Genomic DNA, 16656 nt, shown 5'->3' with positions numbered 1-16656 from the left:
ATTTTTTTTTCAAATTCTAATCTCTATATATGGCTTGGGTGGACAGAGATTTGAATTTGAAATCTAGTCACTATTAATGAAATTTACAAAATTATTGATCAAAAGCTTGGGATATAAGCAATGTCCTATGATCGACCATTTCAAAAGAAAGATTAAGTGAATGTGATATTACTAATTGAAAAATAAATATTGGAGGAACTTAAAACACACACACATGTATAATAAAAATTAAATAAACTAATTAGCAGTAATCTTGCAACTTAAAAGACAATAATTTTTGTAGCGATGAAGGGCCCATATATAGGTATTGGGCCATGGGCCGTACCTGAAGGAGGACAAATAAATACTAACAAAGGCATAATGATTAATGAGCCGTGGAAAAAGTTTGGTCATAAGAAGTTGGGGACATTGTCCGAGGAGAAATACCTCCTCAGCTAAGCAGAGTAGAGGTCAAATGGTCCTAGCAATCCATCAAGAGTAGAGCAACAGTCAATCGTGCTTGAAAGGATAAACACTAGAGAGCTATAAGGCAAAAGAGAGTTGGGAAATATTAGAAAAGAAAGCTGCAACCACCTAATTGAATGCTCTGCATCTAACCCCCTAACCACATTAATGTGGAGGTGATACCTGAACAGTAACCTTCAACCTTACAACTACCCTCAAAGACTTCATGAAAGTGCTGATGAGATAAATATCAAAGCCAACAATCTAATCTACACGTAGAGGGCTGAAATGAAAGAAAGAAGGAGAATATAAAGGAGAAAAACCCCATTACAAAAAGATCATAAAAAAAAATCTAAGAAAAAATCATTGTAGGCTCAAGAACTATAATTTTGTATAAGTATGTGAGAAATATATAAGAACAAACCATCTTCGATGGAGCTATTCTGTTTGCTAGAGACATTGGAGTACAGGACGTCATTTTTGAATCAGATTCACGTACTGCATGCCATGCACTTGCGGACCCCACCAATGCTCCAATATCTATCTCTACTATAGTGGCAGGGACAAGTGTTAGGTTGCATGAGTTTAGGACCTTTGACATTTCGCATGTGAAAAGGCAAGCCAATAAGTCCGCACATCTCTTCAAAAAAAAAAAAAAAAAAGTCCGCACGTGCTCTTGCAGCATTTGCAAAAGATATTGACTCTATTGTAACTTGGGTGGAAGATTGTCCACCGTTCATTGAATCTTTAGTGATTCAAGATGCTATGTTTTATTCCTGATTTTTCAAATAAAGTTTACGAATTTCCCATAAAAAAAATAAATAAATAAAAAAACTCATTCTCGAACTTAACCGAGAAGAACTTTTCTTGTTCAAAACCGTTTGATTTATTCTTTCCAACAATAATTAACCTACTTGACTACCATTCACTTAACTCATTGAAAGTTCATCTTCAAACCCACTCTCTAATAAATTCATTGTTTTGGACTCTTTGGTCCTTTGACCCTTCATTTGGGCTTTAGGAGCAAATCGTGTCCTTACAATTTTTTTTAAATGAAACAATATCATAACATAAAATATTATTCAATTAATATTTAAAATAAGAGAAGACTCCATTAACAATTGTTAGGGTAAATATTTAGGACTGGACAATTTTGTAATATTTTGGACCCAGTTGAAATTAACCCAAACCTTAAGGTTAGTGAGTGGAATGGTTTTATTTCTATTAGTTAAAGGGTAAGAAGGAATTGAAAAAAGTATCAATTTTGAAAAATATAAATTTTTTTTTCCAGACATGACAATGTGGTTACCCATTTGTTTTGAAAGGAATCCACATTCCTATAAAAATTGAGTGGGAATCCAAATTCTCCAAACATCTGATTTCCTTGTATAATTTACAATCAAACATGGGAATGTTTCAAAATTCAACACTCCCAAAAATCCTAAAAGATCAGGATACCGAATGCCACCTTAGAGCAATTGCACCAGTCCTTGTAAAATATAAAAAGTTGTCAATTTTACATTTTTTTTTCAAAAACATCCCACATCAGTCCATCTAAAACACTGTAAATTTACATTTTGCTACAATAATCATGTAAATATTTTATTAGTTTCCCATTATTTCATCTTTCTCTTCCTTTCTTCTTCCTTCTTCTTTTCACTATCTTTCTCAAATAAACTCAACCACCACCAACTAGTGACCACCACCACCACCACCACCACAAGTCACAACTTAGGTCACCTTTCACAAAACCCGATCAACCCACCAGCTGAAAAACCCAAATCAAACCCAGAAAAACCCAAATCAAACCCAATGGTAGCTCAAACCCGTCAACCCAAACCCAAAATAAAGAAGAAGAATAAGAAGAGAGAGAGAGAGAGAGAGAGAGAGAGAGAGAGAGAGGTTTGATGTGGGTAGGAGAAGAAGAAAAAACGGTGGTGAATGAGAGAGAGCTAAGAGGAAATGCTTTTTATTTGAGAAGAAAGAGAAAGTGTTCTGATTAGGGTAGGAGATATAATAAAAATTTATTATTTAAAAAAAAAAGGAATTATAATAGATAATATAGTGTGAATATTTTTTACAAAGTAACTATATAAAATAGAAAAAAAAGAAAGTAAGATTTTATACTAAAATAGATGAAAATTTTTAAACAAACTGATGTTAATGCCCTAAGGTTGTAAATTATCCCTAACATCTCTCATGCTATTTATTACAAGGAGACAGGGGATGTGTAGGCTATCCCTAACATTTCTCATGTTATTTATTACAAGGAGACAGGGGATGAGCTGGCAGTGTCAACTCATCAATCTTCTTCTTTTTCTTTATTTATTTATTTTTATTATAGGAATTCATATTCGTAAACCCATTTTCGTTTGCATGAGAAGTTGTAGAAACGTAGGGAGGGCAATGTAAAAGCTTAATACGGCTTTAAGACAACCTACATAAAAGCGACCGAGAGGGAGTCTTTTTTTGTGGGGAAAAACTTAGGTATAGTATTTTATGTGCCGTTTTTTAGATTTTTTTTTTTTTTTTAAGATTCAATCATATGACTATTTAATTGAAAAATAAATTTCCTTCACTTGAGGAAAAATTCACATGGTAAAATCTTAAAAGAAGAACTTAAGAAACGAGACCTAAGTACTATATCTAAGTCTTACTATTTTTGGTGTGGGTAAAAGGGACTTGGATTAATATACTGAACTCATTAGATAACGACACGTTTTATTATTTTTATGGGTCAAATGCAAGTAGACACTAGACCAAGCTTTAGTAAACTGGGAAATGCTCAACAAAGAATCCACCTGTTTTTAAATATATATTATATCCGTTTAGTTTTCAATTGAGAGTTAGACTTTAAAAAAAATGGCCCCGTGAAAATTTTCATATATATATAGAGTTCTTAGAAATTATTTTGAAGTCAAACAAAACTATGAAAGTTGAGGAATTAAAGATTACATGAGCTAGGAACTTGATAGTGATATTTATTTGTTCCTGGTGGCTCATGTGGAATATGGAAGAAATTTGCTCCAAAAATGACTTGATCAAAGACCGAAGTATTGCCTTAATCCCAGGTCATTCTGTTACTTATCAAATGACCCCTCTTTCTTCATCTAAGAGTACTTTAGGAATTTTTTTTTTGGATACAAAGAGTGTAGGATTGGTATTGGTCACGCGCGGGTTGTTACACTGCAAGGAGAATTTGTGAAATTGAAGATAAAGAGACCTCCCTTATAATTTTCATATCTTTAAGGTTTCGATTGCAATGTTTTGATGAGACAATATAACCATTTATAGAAGTCCAATATCTATTAAGAGAAATGCTATATCTATAATATTTTCACAGCAAATCTTAAGTGACAGGTTGTTATTGGTTATTACGGATAGGTAAAAAATTAATTTAAGTCTTGAATTTAAATTATAACCAATAATAATTTTCTATCTATGATTTTTTTGTAAAAATATTGTAAACGTAGCACCTCTTTTTTTTTTGGTAAAATTATGAAATATGCTTGCAATGTGTTAACTAATCCTCAGAATGAAGAATTATTAGATTCCTAAATTGCCCACTCTAGGGTTCTACTAAAGTTTTATAAATAAGACATATCACAATTTAATTGGTCATGAGAACTATTTTGTGATGTAGTAATTATTTGTAAAATCCTAAAAGAAAAAGAGAAAAACGTTAACACTTGAAAGCAATACACTTGGGTTGCTAAGAGAGGTATGCATCTTTTTATTATCAAAAGGATAAAGTTTGGTAACAAATTAGATTGTAGCCTAGAGTTACAATTTCACTCAACATTTTTTATTGGATGTGAACTGTGACAAATTTATAATTAGATTATATTTTTTCTTGTATCCTCCATTTTCTTGCAAAATTTACAGAATCTCAAAGGTTCATAGTTATGTCATAAATACTTAAATTTCAAGTTTTTGTAAATTTAAAATTATTCATGATATATAAATTTATAGATCGAATGATAAATAACATTTGATTAACACAAAACTTGATATGTGTATTAAAAATGTAAAGTTTGTAGCCAAAATTTGTCCTTATCGTTATCAAAATCTATATATGGTGTAACGATACTAGAATTTGTCCTTATCCTTATTTATTTGTTACTAATTCAGTAAACAAACAAAATATTTAGAGGGTTTGTAAATAATAAAGACTTTTTTTGTGCTTATCTGACACGTTATCATTCCTTATACAGCTGGGACAAGGGAGTTCCTTATGAGTGACTCTATTTTCTTTACTATATATAATGCTTAAACGTTGGAGTTGAAAAAAGAAAAATATATCCTTTCTTTTAATTTTTAATTTTTTTTCCGGGTTAGTTTACTAATGTCATTTATAATATTAAACATTTAAAAAGGGAGATTAACTATGTTTGAATGCTTATATAATTAAGAGAACAAAAAACATATTATGTTTTGAAAATCATTAACATGATTTTGAGTGGATTTGATACAGTCGAATTGAAAATGCTATTTCATGTCAAATTGTTTAGTCTTTACATTTTCTCAAATTTTTTAATTTTTTTTTAAATTTGATTTAAGAATTAGGTGTTATTGTGTTAGGCTGTTATATAGGATATAACAACAAAATTTTATTTAGATAGGAGAATTTAGGATACAAAATCAACTATAGATGATTTTCAAACATTTTAAAAAATGTTGAGTCTCATCTTGATGGTTGATATATTGAAATGTATTATTAAAAAAAAATTATGTCTTTTATTTGAATTATATTTTATTAATAATTTAATACTAAATACACACTAGTTCTATTTTCTATACATTAATTTAAATTTTTTTTTAAAATCTTTGAATAGTTCTTATTTCTGAATTTTAATTTTTTTTCATGATTTGACTCATTAAAAGTGAAATACTCCTGGTTCATCTATGTAGTTAAACAATACAAAAACATGGTTGGCCAACTAAATAATACACTCTTTGGATTTTTCTGTCCAGATCTATTATTAGATATATATAATTGAAACAATACGAAAACATGGTTGGACAACTTGACAATACATTATTTGAATTTTTCTGTCATGATCTATTATAAATTTTCATAAAGAATTTTCTTGACAGAGTTATTTACAATTAGTCACTGAAATAATTGTGTGTTATTAATGTGAGGACAAAATCATAATCATTGTCACGCTCCAATAATCTCATTCTCACCCAACTTGTCTACTTTCAAAACTTGGATTATTAGAAGAGAGATGTTATGGCCACAATATTTTTATAATATTTTCACAACAAATCATAGGTGGTCAGTTATTATTGGTTCAAATTCGAACCTAATATTAAGATTACTTTTTTGCTCCAACGATAATAACCAGTAACAATTTACCACTTATGATTTATTGTAAAAATGTTATAGACATATCATTTCTCTTATTAGAAAATGTTTTTCCTCTTAAATCGGATTTCCAAATCCCAACTCTGGCTCGACAGGATTCAGCACCAATACACGATATACACGCATTTCCTTTCCTTTTCTTTCCTTTCTGGCATTCCCAATCCCAACAACCCTCATGCTCCTCATGTACCCAAAACATCTTTCATCTAAACTGATTCCCAGGAATCCGAATTTTGTTTTTTCACTACCATAAAAGTGTGAAAATCTTATATGATGTAAGGAATATTATTTTACAACAAATAGTAGTAAGTTGTTACTAGTTGATATTGATGAGTAAAAATATAATTTCTCGTATTACATATTATTATTATCATAAATAATACCACCTCTAAGTCCAAAATGAATTCCTTCGCATGCCAAAAATTCTTTTTTGTGCTTTGTAGCCAAGCTACCAGCAATTATTTGCTCACACAAGCCACACATATTATTTTTTAAAAAATGTGTAAAAATGGATATTTAAGCAAAGAAACTAACTGAAGTTGACGAAGGGATTAGTGCTCATTTGAAAACTCTAATGACTAAGAGCACTTAGTCAATAAACTTGGCAGACCAACCATGTATTTTGGCACCAAAAAAAAATGTATTTTATTTATCTTATTGTATTTTCTATATATGTTCCTTCAATAATTAATTATAGCAGCTCATAGGCATGAGATGTACCTTAATTTGTGGAAGGGGCTCTCTATACATGGTCCTTTGCCTGGTAATCTTTTAGGTCATGGACCATTAGATAGTCAGTGCGATGCTAGAAATTGGGATACATGAAATTCATACTTTGCTCACTAATAATTATGACAATAAGCCATGACCTGTTTTATCCTTTTTTTTTATTTTTTTATATATATATATATTTTTTTATGGATAGAAATTCTAGGTACGAAAAATTATTAAGTAGTCTATGGAGAAAATGAAGTTGTAATGTATTTTCGTTTTTAGTTGAGAATTAGGTGGATGTACAACACGTGCTAACATGCATTGAGTTTGAACATTTTTTATCATAGGATCTTTGAGATCAAGCCCACTGGGTTTAGATCATTATATGTTGAACTCGACCTAATTTTGGTGAAATTGTCAAATAAATGATAATTAGGAGTAGGACTCTAAATATATTAAGGATTATTCATTTAATTTTATATCTAATACTAGTTGAGTTTGAATTCATCATCAAATTATATTATGTATTCAAGCTTGGTTCAATTTATTATTAAATAAACCTGAACTCGATAAAAAATTACTTGATTAACTTATTCTTTTCATATATAATAAATAGTAAGACAATTTTTTTTTTACCCTTTTACAAATATTGTTCGTGAGATCACAACATTTTACTATTACAGTTATAAATAATTCTTTGAACTCTCATAAATGGGGAAGAAGCCATTGAATGTCTTAATAATTGATGCCATACATGACAAAATTGAATAAGTTAAAATATTGCTATTTTAGGCTTTATGCTACACTGTAGATACATACCTATTAAGGTTAAACACTAAACCAAGGTAACTCCTAATATTAAATTCTTTCTCTTAGATCTCTCTATTTATTGTAAATATTGTTCATATTTTTATAATAAAAAATAAAATTAAGGGATAGTGTTCTCGTGCACCCGTTAAGGCATAATTTTTGAATGCAACTAATTGGCTTGAATGGAAGTTAAGCCACTTTCAAGTTAAAGTTCATATCTCATAAGCATTTTATTTTCTAATGCAGGTGAGATCTTTTGCTTGTCTTCTTAACTGGTGCACAAAGACATCGTTAACAAAAGCCAAAAATTAAAATAAAATATCTATGAAGTATATAAAGGGGATGCCAATTTTTTTTTAAAAAAAAAAGTGTTGATGTGGTACTCCACTCCAATAACTACACATTAACTAAATATTATAATTGATTTTTTTTTTCACATTAATTTATAATTTTATGCCATATTTACATATTAAATGAATAGTATTTATTGCTATAGAGTATACTTAAATAATGTTCTATTGTGGGAAAGTTATTTAATACACTCTAAGGAATGTTTTTTCATCTCATATAAATGATAGGATTTACTTATTTATTTATTTATTTATTTTTTAAACCAATGATAGGATTTACTATATGCTTAATTAATGAAACACACTATTTTGTGACACTATAAAACATTACTCATATCCTATCAAAAAAAAAAAAAAAAACATTACTCATACATGCATTGGAAAATTACTGAAACATCAGGACATCACCTGTCACAATCTCACCCATTTTGCAAAAGGTCCCACACTCACTGGTCACCCACCAATAATTGATTACTCCCGTAATCTTCTCTGGACTCAAGCTGGCCTGGCTGCCACCACTCACTGTCTCCTTCTCTCTGACTCTCTCTCTCTCTCATTTCAAACTCCAAAGTTTGCTAAAACCCAGTACTCTAAAACTTCCATTCTCTGCAACTAACAACAAAAACAAACACCAGTTTTCATTACATAGTTTGTACTATTTTTCATTCTTACAAAACATAGTACCTATCAATACCTATGCACTAGCCTTGTTAACAGAAAAACACACCTACAGAGAGCTTTTACAATGGTCCCAATCCGATTTCTGTTCCTATCATTTCTCTCATTACTATCAAACACTCTCATCCCACTCTCCAATGCTAAAGCTCAATCATTTTCACCATCAATATATGAAATCCTTAAGGCTCATGGGCTCCCAATGGGACTATTACCAAAGGGTATCACAGACTTTGATGTAGACACAAATGGGCACTTTCAGGTGTACTTGGATCAAGCTTGCAATGCTAAGTTTGAAAGTCAATTGCATTATGACAGAAACGTTTCTGGGACTCTAAGTTTCGGTCAGATTGCTGGGTTGTCTGGTGTTTCGGCTCAGGAGTTGTTTCTTTGGTTTCCAGTTAAAGGGATTCGTGTGGATATACCAAGCTCTGGTTTGATTTACTTTGATGTTGGAGTTGTGTTCAAGCAATTCTCATTGTCACTTTTCGAAACGCCGCCGGATTGTATGGAGTTGGCAACTACTAATCTGCTGCTAAACCCCACCCAACAAGAAGTTGGACAAGTTTTTAAGGTTTGATGAATGGATTCTTTGCTGTTTCATTCATCTTAAGTTTGGTTGATGAGTGAATTTATCTAGGGGAGCTTTTAAGATTTTGGATCATGTGATGATGTTATTGGAGAATTATAAGATTTTGTTTTTGCTTTACTTCAATTGTTATCCATCAGTCTTTAAAGTTAATTTTTGTTAATCTAGTTCTTTACTTTATCAAAATGAGTCAATATGATCCTTATGTGCAAATGTGATAGCAAATGAAGTTGTTTAAACACATTCTTAGTATATTTTTTAAATAATAGTAGTAATCAAACAACCATATCTATTGATTGGTGCATCTCATTAATGTTTTTGGTTAGAATTCTATTAAAACAAACGTTTAAGTGGTGTCGTTAGCTAATCAATTAGGATCAAAGGATTAGATTGATTCATTTTGACAAAATGAGAGACTAAATTGACAAAGATTGAACATTAAGGAGTAATTTGACAATTGAAGTGAAAGTCAATGGACTAAATTAAATTTTGGCCTTTTTTTAAATAAAGAATTTAAGGGTCATTGAATCATTTCATTTGGTTTGATCACATGCAAGTGTTTTTAATAGATGTGATTGGATTTGAATACCGCTTCATAAAGTCACTTGTTGTCAAATTCCTTATTGGACAACAAAAAATTTAATAATTGAGTTAACTTAACTGGAAACTATCCTCACAAGCAATTTGACATCATTGGATTTCTGGAATCATATTGCAGCCTTCCAGGGAACTTAGGAAAGTTTAAGATTTTGGTTTGTATGATTTATAATGCTCTTATAATGGATGTTATCTTGATAATTGTCAAATTGAAGCTTGTGATATTCTCACCTGTCCCCTCCTCCCCCTCTGGTTTTTAACCATTGGAACTATATACCTAGAATACTATCTTAGAATGGAATGAGTTTTGGTAAATGGTTAAGCAACTTTGTGATTGCAATTTTTGTTATGCTTATAGGCTCTATGTGTATGTGACTAAACAACTGTCATTTCAAGTTTGTTGGACTTGTATGTTCTGAAGCAATAAGAAAGTTATGTGGTTTTCTACCGCAGAGTCAATCTAGGAAGCTACGGTATGAGCTTGGTCAGGAAGATTTTGCGAGGGATGTTGTGTAGCTTGTGAGGGGAGAGGGTGGTATAAGTTGTGCGGCTCATGAATTCTTCCATTCCCATTGTAAATGTCATTGGAGAGTCTGGATTAGGGGTTCTATGCTTCAATCCAGTGTGCTTGTTTCCATTTTTCTTCCATATAGATAGTGCAGAGTTCACAAACTAGCCAGCTCCTGTCTATGAGAGGATGGTCGGTGAATTTGATCGAGAGGGAAAATAAGCAAGGCAGTGGATGTCATAATCACCAGATGCTTTTCCAACAGAAAAAGAAAATGAGACAAGGCCATCAAGTTGAGGCAAATTCAGGTGATAAATCAGCAATAAGTTTTATGTTTAAGTTTATTGTACTGTGAATGCCAACATGGGCGTTGTATTAATTCTTTCTTTTTTTACTATAAATTTTAAATTATTAGAAACTCATGATGATAATGATATAAGATAATTATGAATAAAAAGCTTCCTGCATTAGTTTTTGCTCCAGTTCTTTCTACTATCAATTTTGTCAATTGCTTTGCTTGTATTTGATATCCTTGATATTATTCATTTGTTTCACATTTTGGCTTAAAAACTATTGTATGAAATTAATTTTGAGTAAGGGTTTAGGTGTGGGTGGAATCGAGGGTTCAAAGGAGTAAGATAATCAAAACTTCTTTGGTTCTCTCTATTTTTCTTTTTTAATTGGTGTGCACCACTTTTGTTGAGGGACTTATACTTGGATTGTTATGCTCAGGTGTAAATCTTGAAGGACTCTGTTTCCATTTTCACAGAGTTTGAAGAAGGTTTGATTAGTGATGGTTATGAGTGTAGATGCCTACAATGGTTTTTTTTAGGACTCTGTTTCCTTTCTCACAATATTGACTTTTCCTTTTTGGTTCTTAATGTGCTTTTGGAAGCAGCTCTTTGCTGATTGCTTATTTGTTGAAAGTTGGTTAAAATATACTTGTACCTAGATAAATTGAGGAGTTAAAAAGTTGTACATAAGCAAATAAGCTAAAAGAAAAGACTTGTGGAAAACAGTTACACTTTTTCTTGAATATTAAAATTTACTGATTTCGTGTTCTTAGATTCTGAACTTTATTCTTTGGCTATAAATGGATAAAATGATATGTTTCAACTTTACATTATGCATCATTGAGCCTTGTCAATTTCTTTTTTCCTCCCTTTGGGCTTAAGGCAGGATATTTTACATTATGTCATTGTTCATAAACTGTTTTTCCCCGTTTGTCTTTGGATTCAAAAAGGTTCACATGATTACTAGCTTATGTTGCCTTGAAAGTTTGTGTTTCTTCTTTCATTAGTAGAGAAGAGATTGATGTCAAAATTTTGTGGTATAATATACCCAGTCATGGTATATTGGTATTTATACCCAATCTATGTATTAAGTTCTAGATAACCTTTCTCTCAAAAAAAAAAAAAAAAAGTTCTAGATAACCTAAGCACTAGGAAGATGGCCTTCAATCCCAGCTGAGTTGAATCCAGATGCAGACTAGATGAACTTTGCTAGAACATGCTAGGTGGAAACCATGCTTTGCCCATATAGGCTCATACCCAACTTTCAACTTTGCCCAGTGCAAAGTGGAGGGATTGTCACGTCAGGCATTTTAGTCACAATAAATCAAGCCCAAAGTCCCCAGAAATTCCTTCTGTTTAATGGTTGCTGTTGTATATTTGAACTTAGATTTATTCTTTAGCAGTTTAGCTGTCCCACTTCCATAGTAAACACTCCCAAATTCATAGATTGGGTTGTATGTCATTATCTTCCCTTCAAGAATTTATCTGAATAGCATATTCTGATATAGGTACCATTCCTTTGCCATGATTGACATAGTTCCAATCCTAGAGGTCCCAGTTCTTATTCTTTTTCTAGCTATAAGATGGTCCATATAAGTAGTATGATATCGGTAAATCAAACAAATATATCTGTTCTTGTTCGACTGCTTTAAGCCTTTAACCAGTGGTTTGGCTGTGTTGCCTGTGATTTCAGAACTCTGTTTATTGCATCTATAAACAATTTTCTCTCCATTTTTAGTATGTGCTTTGTTCAAGCATGAGATAACCAATCTAAATACATAGACACACGACATGTTTAAATGATTGAATGAATTATGTGATTAAATACACGCGGATGGTCTTATGAACTATCACGTAATGAGTTAGAGGAGATTCTCTCAACCCGGTTTGATGGAAAACTTTGTCCCTGATAGAATTCAATGCTGTAATTAAAGTGGCTTGAACTGACTTGACTCATCTCCTGCTGGTTCATGACTGGTATGGTTTTGTACACGTCTCTAAGCTGATGTGTTAAATCTAGCTTGTTGGGATGAAATTATTCAATTATGTTGTCATTGTAAGCAATGAAGAAAATGTGAGATTAGGTATGTCTGTAATGATAGTTGGCAGGGTTTGTTTGATCCTAAAACATCCCACATGTAATGATCCCGGGAATGTTCTTTTCACCAGCAAGCATGTTGTACTTTAGTTTTTTGTGAATAGACATGTGTGGTTCTAGTGGACCCCTTCCTCCCAAAAAGATTAAAAACACATTCATTTTTATTTTACTGGTCACTATCGAGAGTAATCTGTACTCTAATACTCTCAATCTTTGTTATTGTATTTGGTCATTGCATGGACCCTTCTTGAATCCGCTTTACAGACCAGGTTATGTTCAGTAAAAGAGAAACTGTTGATTTTGTATATTAAAGGAGAAATTGTTGCAAATTTAGTATAAAATCAATTATACATAATTTTCATAATTTGAAATAACTTTGTGTTATTTTATGTTTAATTTAAATACAAAATGGATGTTAGCTTTATTTTTTTTCATGTTTAATTTAATTTTAAGTTTTAGTGTATTTTGTTATTTTTGAATGGTAAAAATGTTTAGGTTCATGTTTTGGTCCACCAATGATAAAATTGTGGTTCCATGACTCCATCTTTGCATAAATTATTGAAATTTCGATCCTCATGATTGTGGTGGATAGACTTATCAGATTGGGAAAATTTTATTTATTCATGGCTGAATAAAAATATTTCATTGAAATTTGAAAACAAAGGAAAAACAAACAAAATAGAAAGGCCATTTTAGTGGAATCCCAATTCCCAAACCATCACCTTTAACTCTAATCAAGATTCAATAGAGGATGAAAAACAAGTAATTTTTGTTGGGCCTTTATCCTCTCGCTCTCTCTTGGTAGCAATTTGATATCTTTATTTTTGTCTATGCAATTTTTTTTTCCCTCATAGGGATCTTGAATATTTTTGGAACCGGGAAACAAGTGTGTATGTGTGTATTCTTCTGCCAAACTAAACTCATCCAAAATTTGATACCTTACTTTGTTGTTAGATTACAAAGAAAATTATAAAGAAATAAAGAAAACTAAAAATTGTTTCAGGGGCTGAGTGTGAATTATGAAAGGAAATTTCATACCTATATATCCACACCAAAAAAAAAAAAAAAAAAAAAAAAAAAAAAAAAAGAAAAAGAAAAAAAGAAGAAAAGAAAAAAAAAGGGGTTCATACCTTACGTTTCTCTAAATCATACTTTCAGAGAAGTTCTTCTAATTTAACTACGAAAAATTGTAAAATCATAGTGCGAGTTATGCTATAGTTTAAGAGAATTTTTACAATTTTATTGAAATGAAATGAGAAGAAGAAAAAGAGCCGCTTAGTGTTGGTATTATGAAGAGTTCTAATTAAGAATTTAGATAATGAAGTTCTTTACAAAACACATAAAAACAAATTTAATGGAGTGATTAACAATAATGAAGTTCTTTATATATAAAACAAAAAAAAAAAGAAAAAAGAAAAACCAGACCAATAACCCAGGAAAGGAAAAACAGGCATACCAGATAAAAATTTGACCTTATTCCTAAACTTGGCAGTGAACTTAAATGATCAATCAAACGAGTCTCTGCAATCATGCAAGTTCAAAATGAGGATCAACAAACTGTCCATTTTTTCGGATGATTGAACCTAAAAAGTTAGTAACATGTGATGCCCACATGAATAATCATGTCAAGTTATCAGAAAAAGAAAAAAACCTTGAAATCTTCCTACCACAACACAAAAAAAGCAACAAAGTTTGTATATACTATACTGTACCCATTTGAAATTTTGATGGAGTTTATAGGATTGTAAAACTGAATGAAGTCGTTTATTAACAAATCAAACTTAGCTTAATATATAATAAACTTATTTTTGTTTGTTTGTTTATAAACAAGGTAAGTATGACTATAATTTTGAGGTTTGTCTAGTAAACGAGTTGAATTAGGCAAATTATTTTGTTTATGAACAAGGTTGAGAATAATTAAGTTGAGCCTAGACTAGTTTAAAGTTTGTTATGGACTTGGCATGGAAAAACCAAAAAAAAAAAAAAAAAAAAAAAAACCCTACCTAATTTGTAGGCATACAACTCAATTTGGCTCATTTACAACCTTATATTTATGTGAAATTATTAGTTTTCAATTGTATGCTCTTAAGATGCAATACATTCTTCTTCTTTTAAATTTTACATGAACAAAAAAGCTTGTGCTTGACTAATGAAGTAAGATGACCTTACTTGAATTTTTAACTAGTCTGAGCTCGAACATTATAAGTAATCTTGAGATGAGTGAGCTTTGAAAAATCTTAAGGGCTATTCAAGTCACGGATTACACTAACTAACAGCTACCTCGTTGAACTAAATCAACCAACAAATAATAGTTTTTGATGAGTCAATGACAATGATTAATAAGAAATTTGTCAAAATTGATTGACAATTTAAATAAAGTGATTTGTAAGAGATTATGAAAAATACAAAATTTTACTCCAAACCAATTTGAAGAAATCTCCTCCAATCTAATACATTAAGAATTATAATTCATGTGTATTATTTAAACAAGTCATATGATTCATTAAAACGTTCATATGAGTACATATCAATACTTGATAGTCCTTTCAACTATCATGTAGTGGGTTGTAGAAGTGGGTTTTACTAGACATCAACTCACCACATACTTTGCCATTGTCAATTTGTCATTGCCATCATTAACTTTATTTTACATTGCCTATGTTTCAAAATTTGAATTTTACACCCTAACATTATATGCCATTTTGATTAGCAGCCCTTCTGTTAATTTTTGATGATGTGTTCGTTAAATGACATGTAAACTTATGGTGTGTGTTGATCGAACAAATCATATTGCGACACATGGGTTTCACTATTCCACGACATATAAATAGCAAAACAAAACTTTAATTATTAAAATAAAAAATATTTATTTTCATTACATTAAAAATTAAAAACAAAAAACTAATATGTACACGGTGGTGAAGAGTGGTGACAAGTAGGGGCACCTAGCATAACTCAAAATCTACAAACTCAGGAACACGGGTTGTGAAATTTGAGGTCTAGATCCAACAAATATGTTTAATATTAAGGATTCTTTATTTTTAAGTTGGCTAAAGGTGACTCATAAATAAAGGATTGTATTTTTAAGGTCCAGATCAATCCTTGATCTGAGAAACAAGAATTGGTTTCTTTCCTTTATTTTAGGTACAAATCTAAGAAAAAAATTGTATTATTTTAGTTTATTTTATTTAGTTTATGCAATTTTGAATTTTAAAGAATTTATTTTAATAATTAAAGTTTGTTTTTATTTTGGCTATTCATACGACATGGAACAGTGAAATCCATGTGTCATGATTTGAATGAATCAATAGATACACATCATAAGTTTACGTGCTAATGGACACATTAGAAAAAACTTAATGGAGGGTTGCTAATCAAAACAGCAAATGACGTTAGGGGTAAAATTCAAATTCTAAAATTTTAAAGTGTAAAATCCAAACATCTGTAAAGATATGTTTTGCACCATAAAATGTAAAATCCTAACATCTAGTTGCGTATTGTGAAATATTGTTGTACATGATTACGTGTATGATATGGTAGCACCTTTTAAAAACCCATTTTTGGTATCTAAGCCCATTCTCAGTGAAGGGCTTGGAAAGCAGGCTACATTTTTGGGTTCTTGTCCAAAAAAAAAAAAAGAAAAAAAAAAGGAAAAAAAAGAAAAAGGAATTGTATTTGGGTTACTTGCATTCTTTTTGGGGCAAAACTTAGATACAATACCTTACATACTGTTCCTTAGGTTCTCCACCTATATTTTAGCCATCCATCATAGTTAAAAACTTCAATAAACGGCGTTAAATCTTTTCTCTTTCTGTTAATATTATTAGTTTTTTCCGTCTCACCTGCAATAAAACATCCCTTCGTCTTTGCATCTCTCAAACTTCAAGTTGGACAATAGAGAATGCTAGATTTTTCTTTTGCTAAGAATGGCTTGAGAGATCTTGATCCATATCTTCACAAAAAAATGTTATTATTTCAAAATTTTATTAATATTATATCCTATATCTGTATCATCATCATCATCATCATCCTCAAAAGCCATTAAAAAAAAAAAGCTAGTTCTTTTCTCTCTCTCCCATGACCTCCTTGGAAATCCAAATCTCCAAAATCAAAACCAATAAGAAATAAATGCAATCTAAACCCATCAAAATGAAAACTGATTTCCATGGTTTTCATGCTTTGTTCTTTGTTTTTTTGGTTTTAGTAG

The 16656-nt window shown here is 30.8% G+C and overlaps 1 protein-coding gene across 4 annotated transcripts in view; it reads left to right on the top strand.

Annotated features, from left to right (window-relative positions):
• Nucleotides 1–8200: 8200 nt before the first annotated feature.
• LOC115960343 overlaps nt 8201–16656 on the top strand; it is a 46751-nt gene continuing 38295 nt past the window's right edge. Inside the window, exons 1-3 of one of the 4 annotated variants that reach the window (XR_004085162.1) lie at nt 8201–8938; nt 10004–10366; nt 10791–11123. Coding sequence is in view for 2 of the 4 variants with exons in the window: in XM_031079194.1 (XP_030935054.1) it covers nt 8435–8938; nt 10004–10066 (567 nt within the window). In the remaining 2 variants the exon portion in view is untranslated. Of the gene's footprint in view, nt 8939–10003; nt 10531–10790; nt 11124–16656 lie in introns of those variants that run through there. The other 3 variants (XR_004085163.1, XM_031079194.1, XM_031079193.1) reach the window with 3 other exon arrangements.

This window comes from Quercus lobata, chromosome 9, assembly GCF_001633185.2.
Source record: "Quercus lobata isolate SW786 chromosome 9, ValleyOak3.0 Primary Assembly, whole genome shotgun sequence".
NCBI classification, from domain to species: Eukaryota; Viridiplantae; Streptophyta; class Magnoliopsida; order Fagales; family Fagaceae; genus Quercus; species Quercus lobata.
The sequence above is the reverse complement of the archived record's forward strand: the minus strand, read 5'-3'. Positions and strand labels throughout refer to the sequence as shown.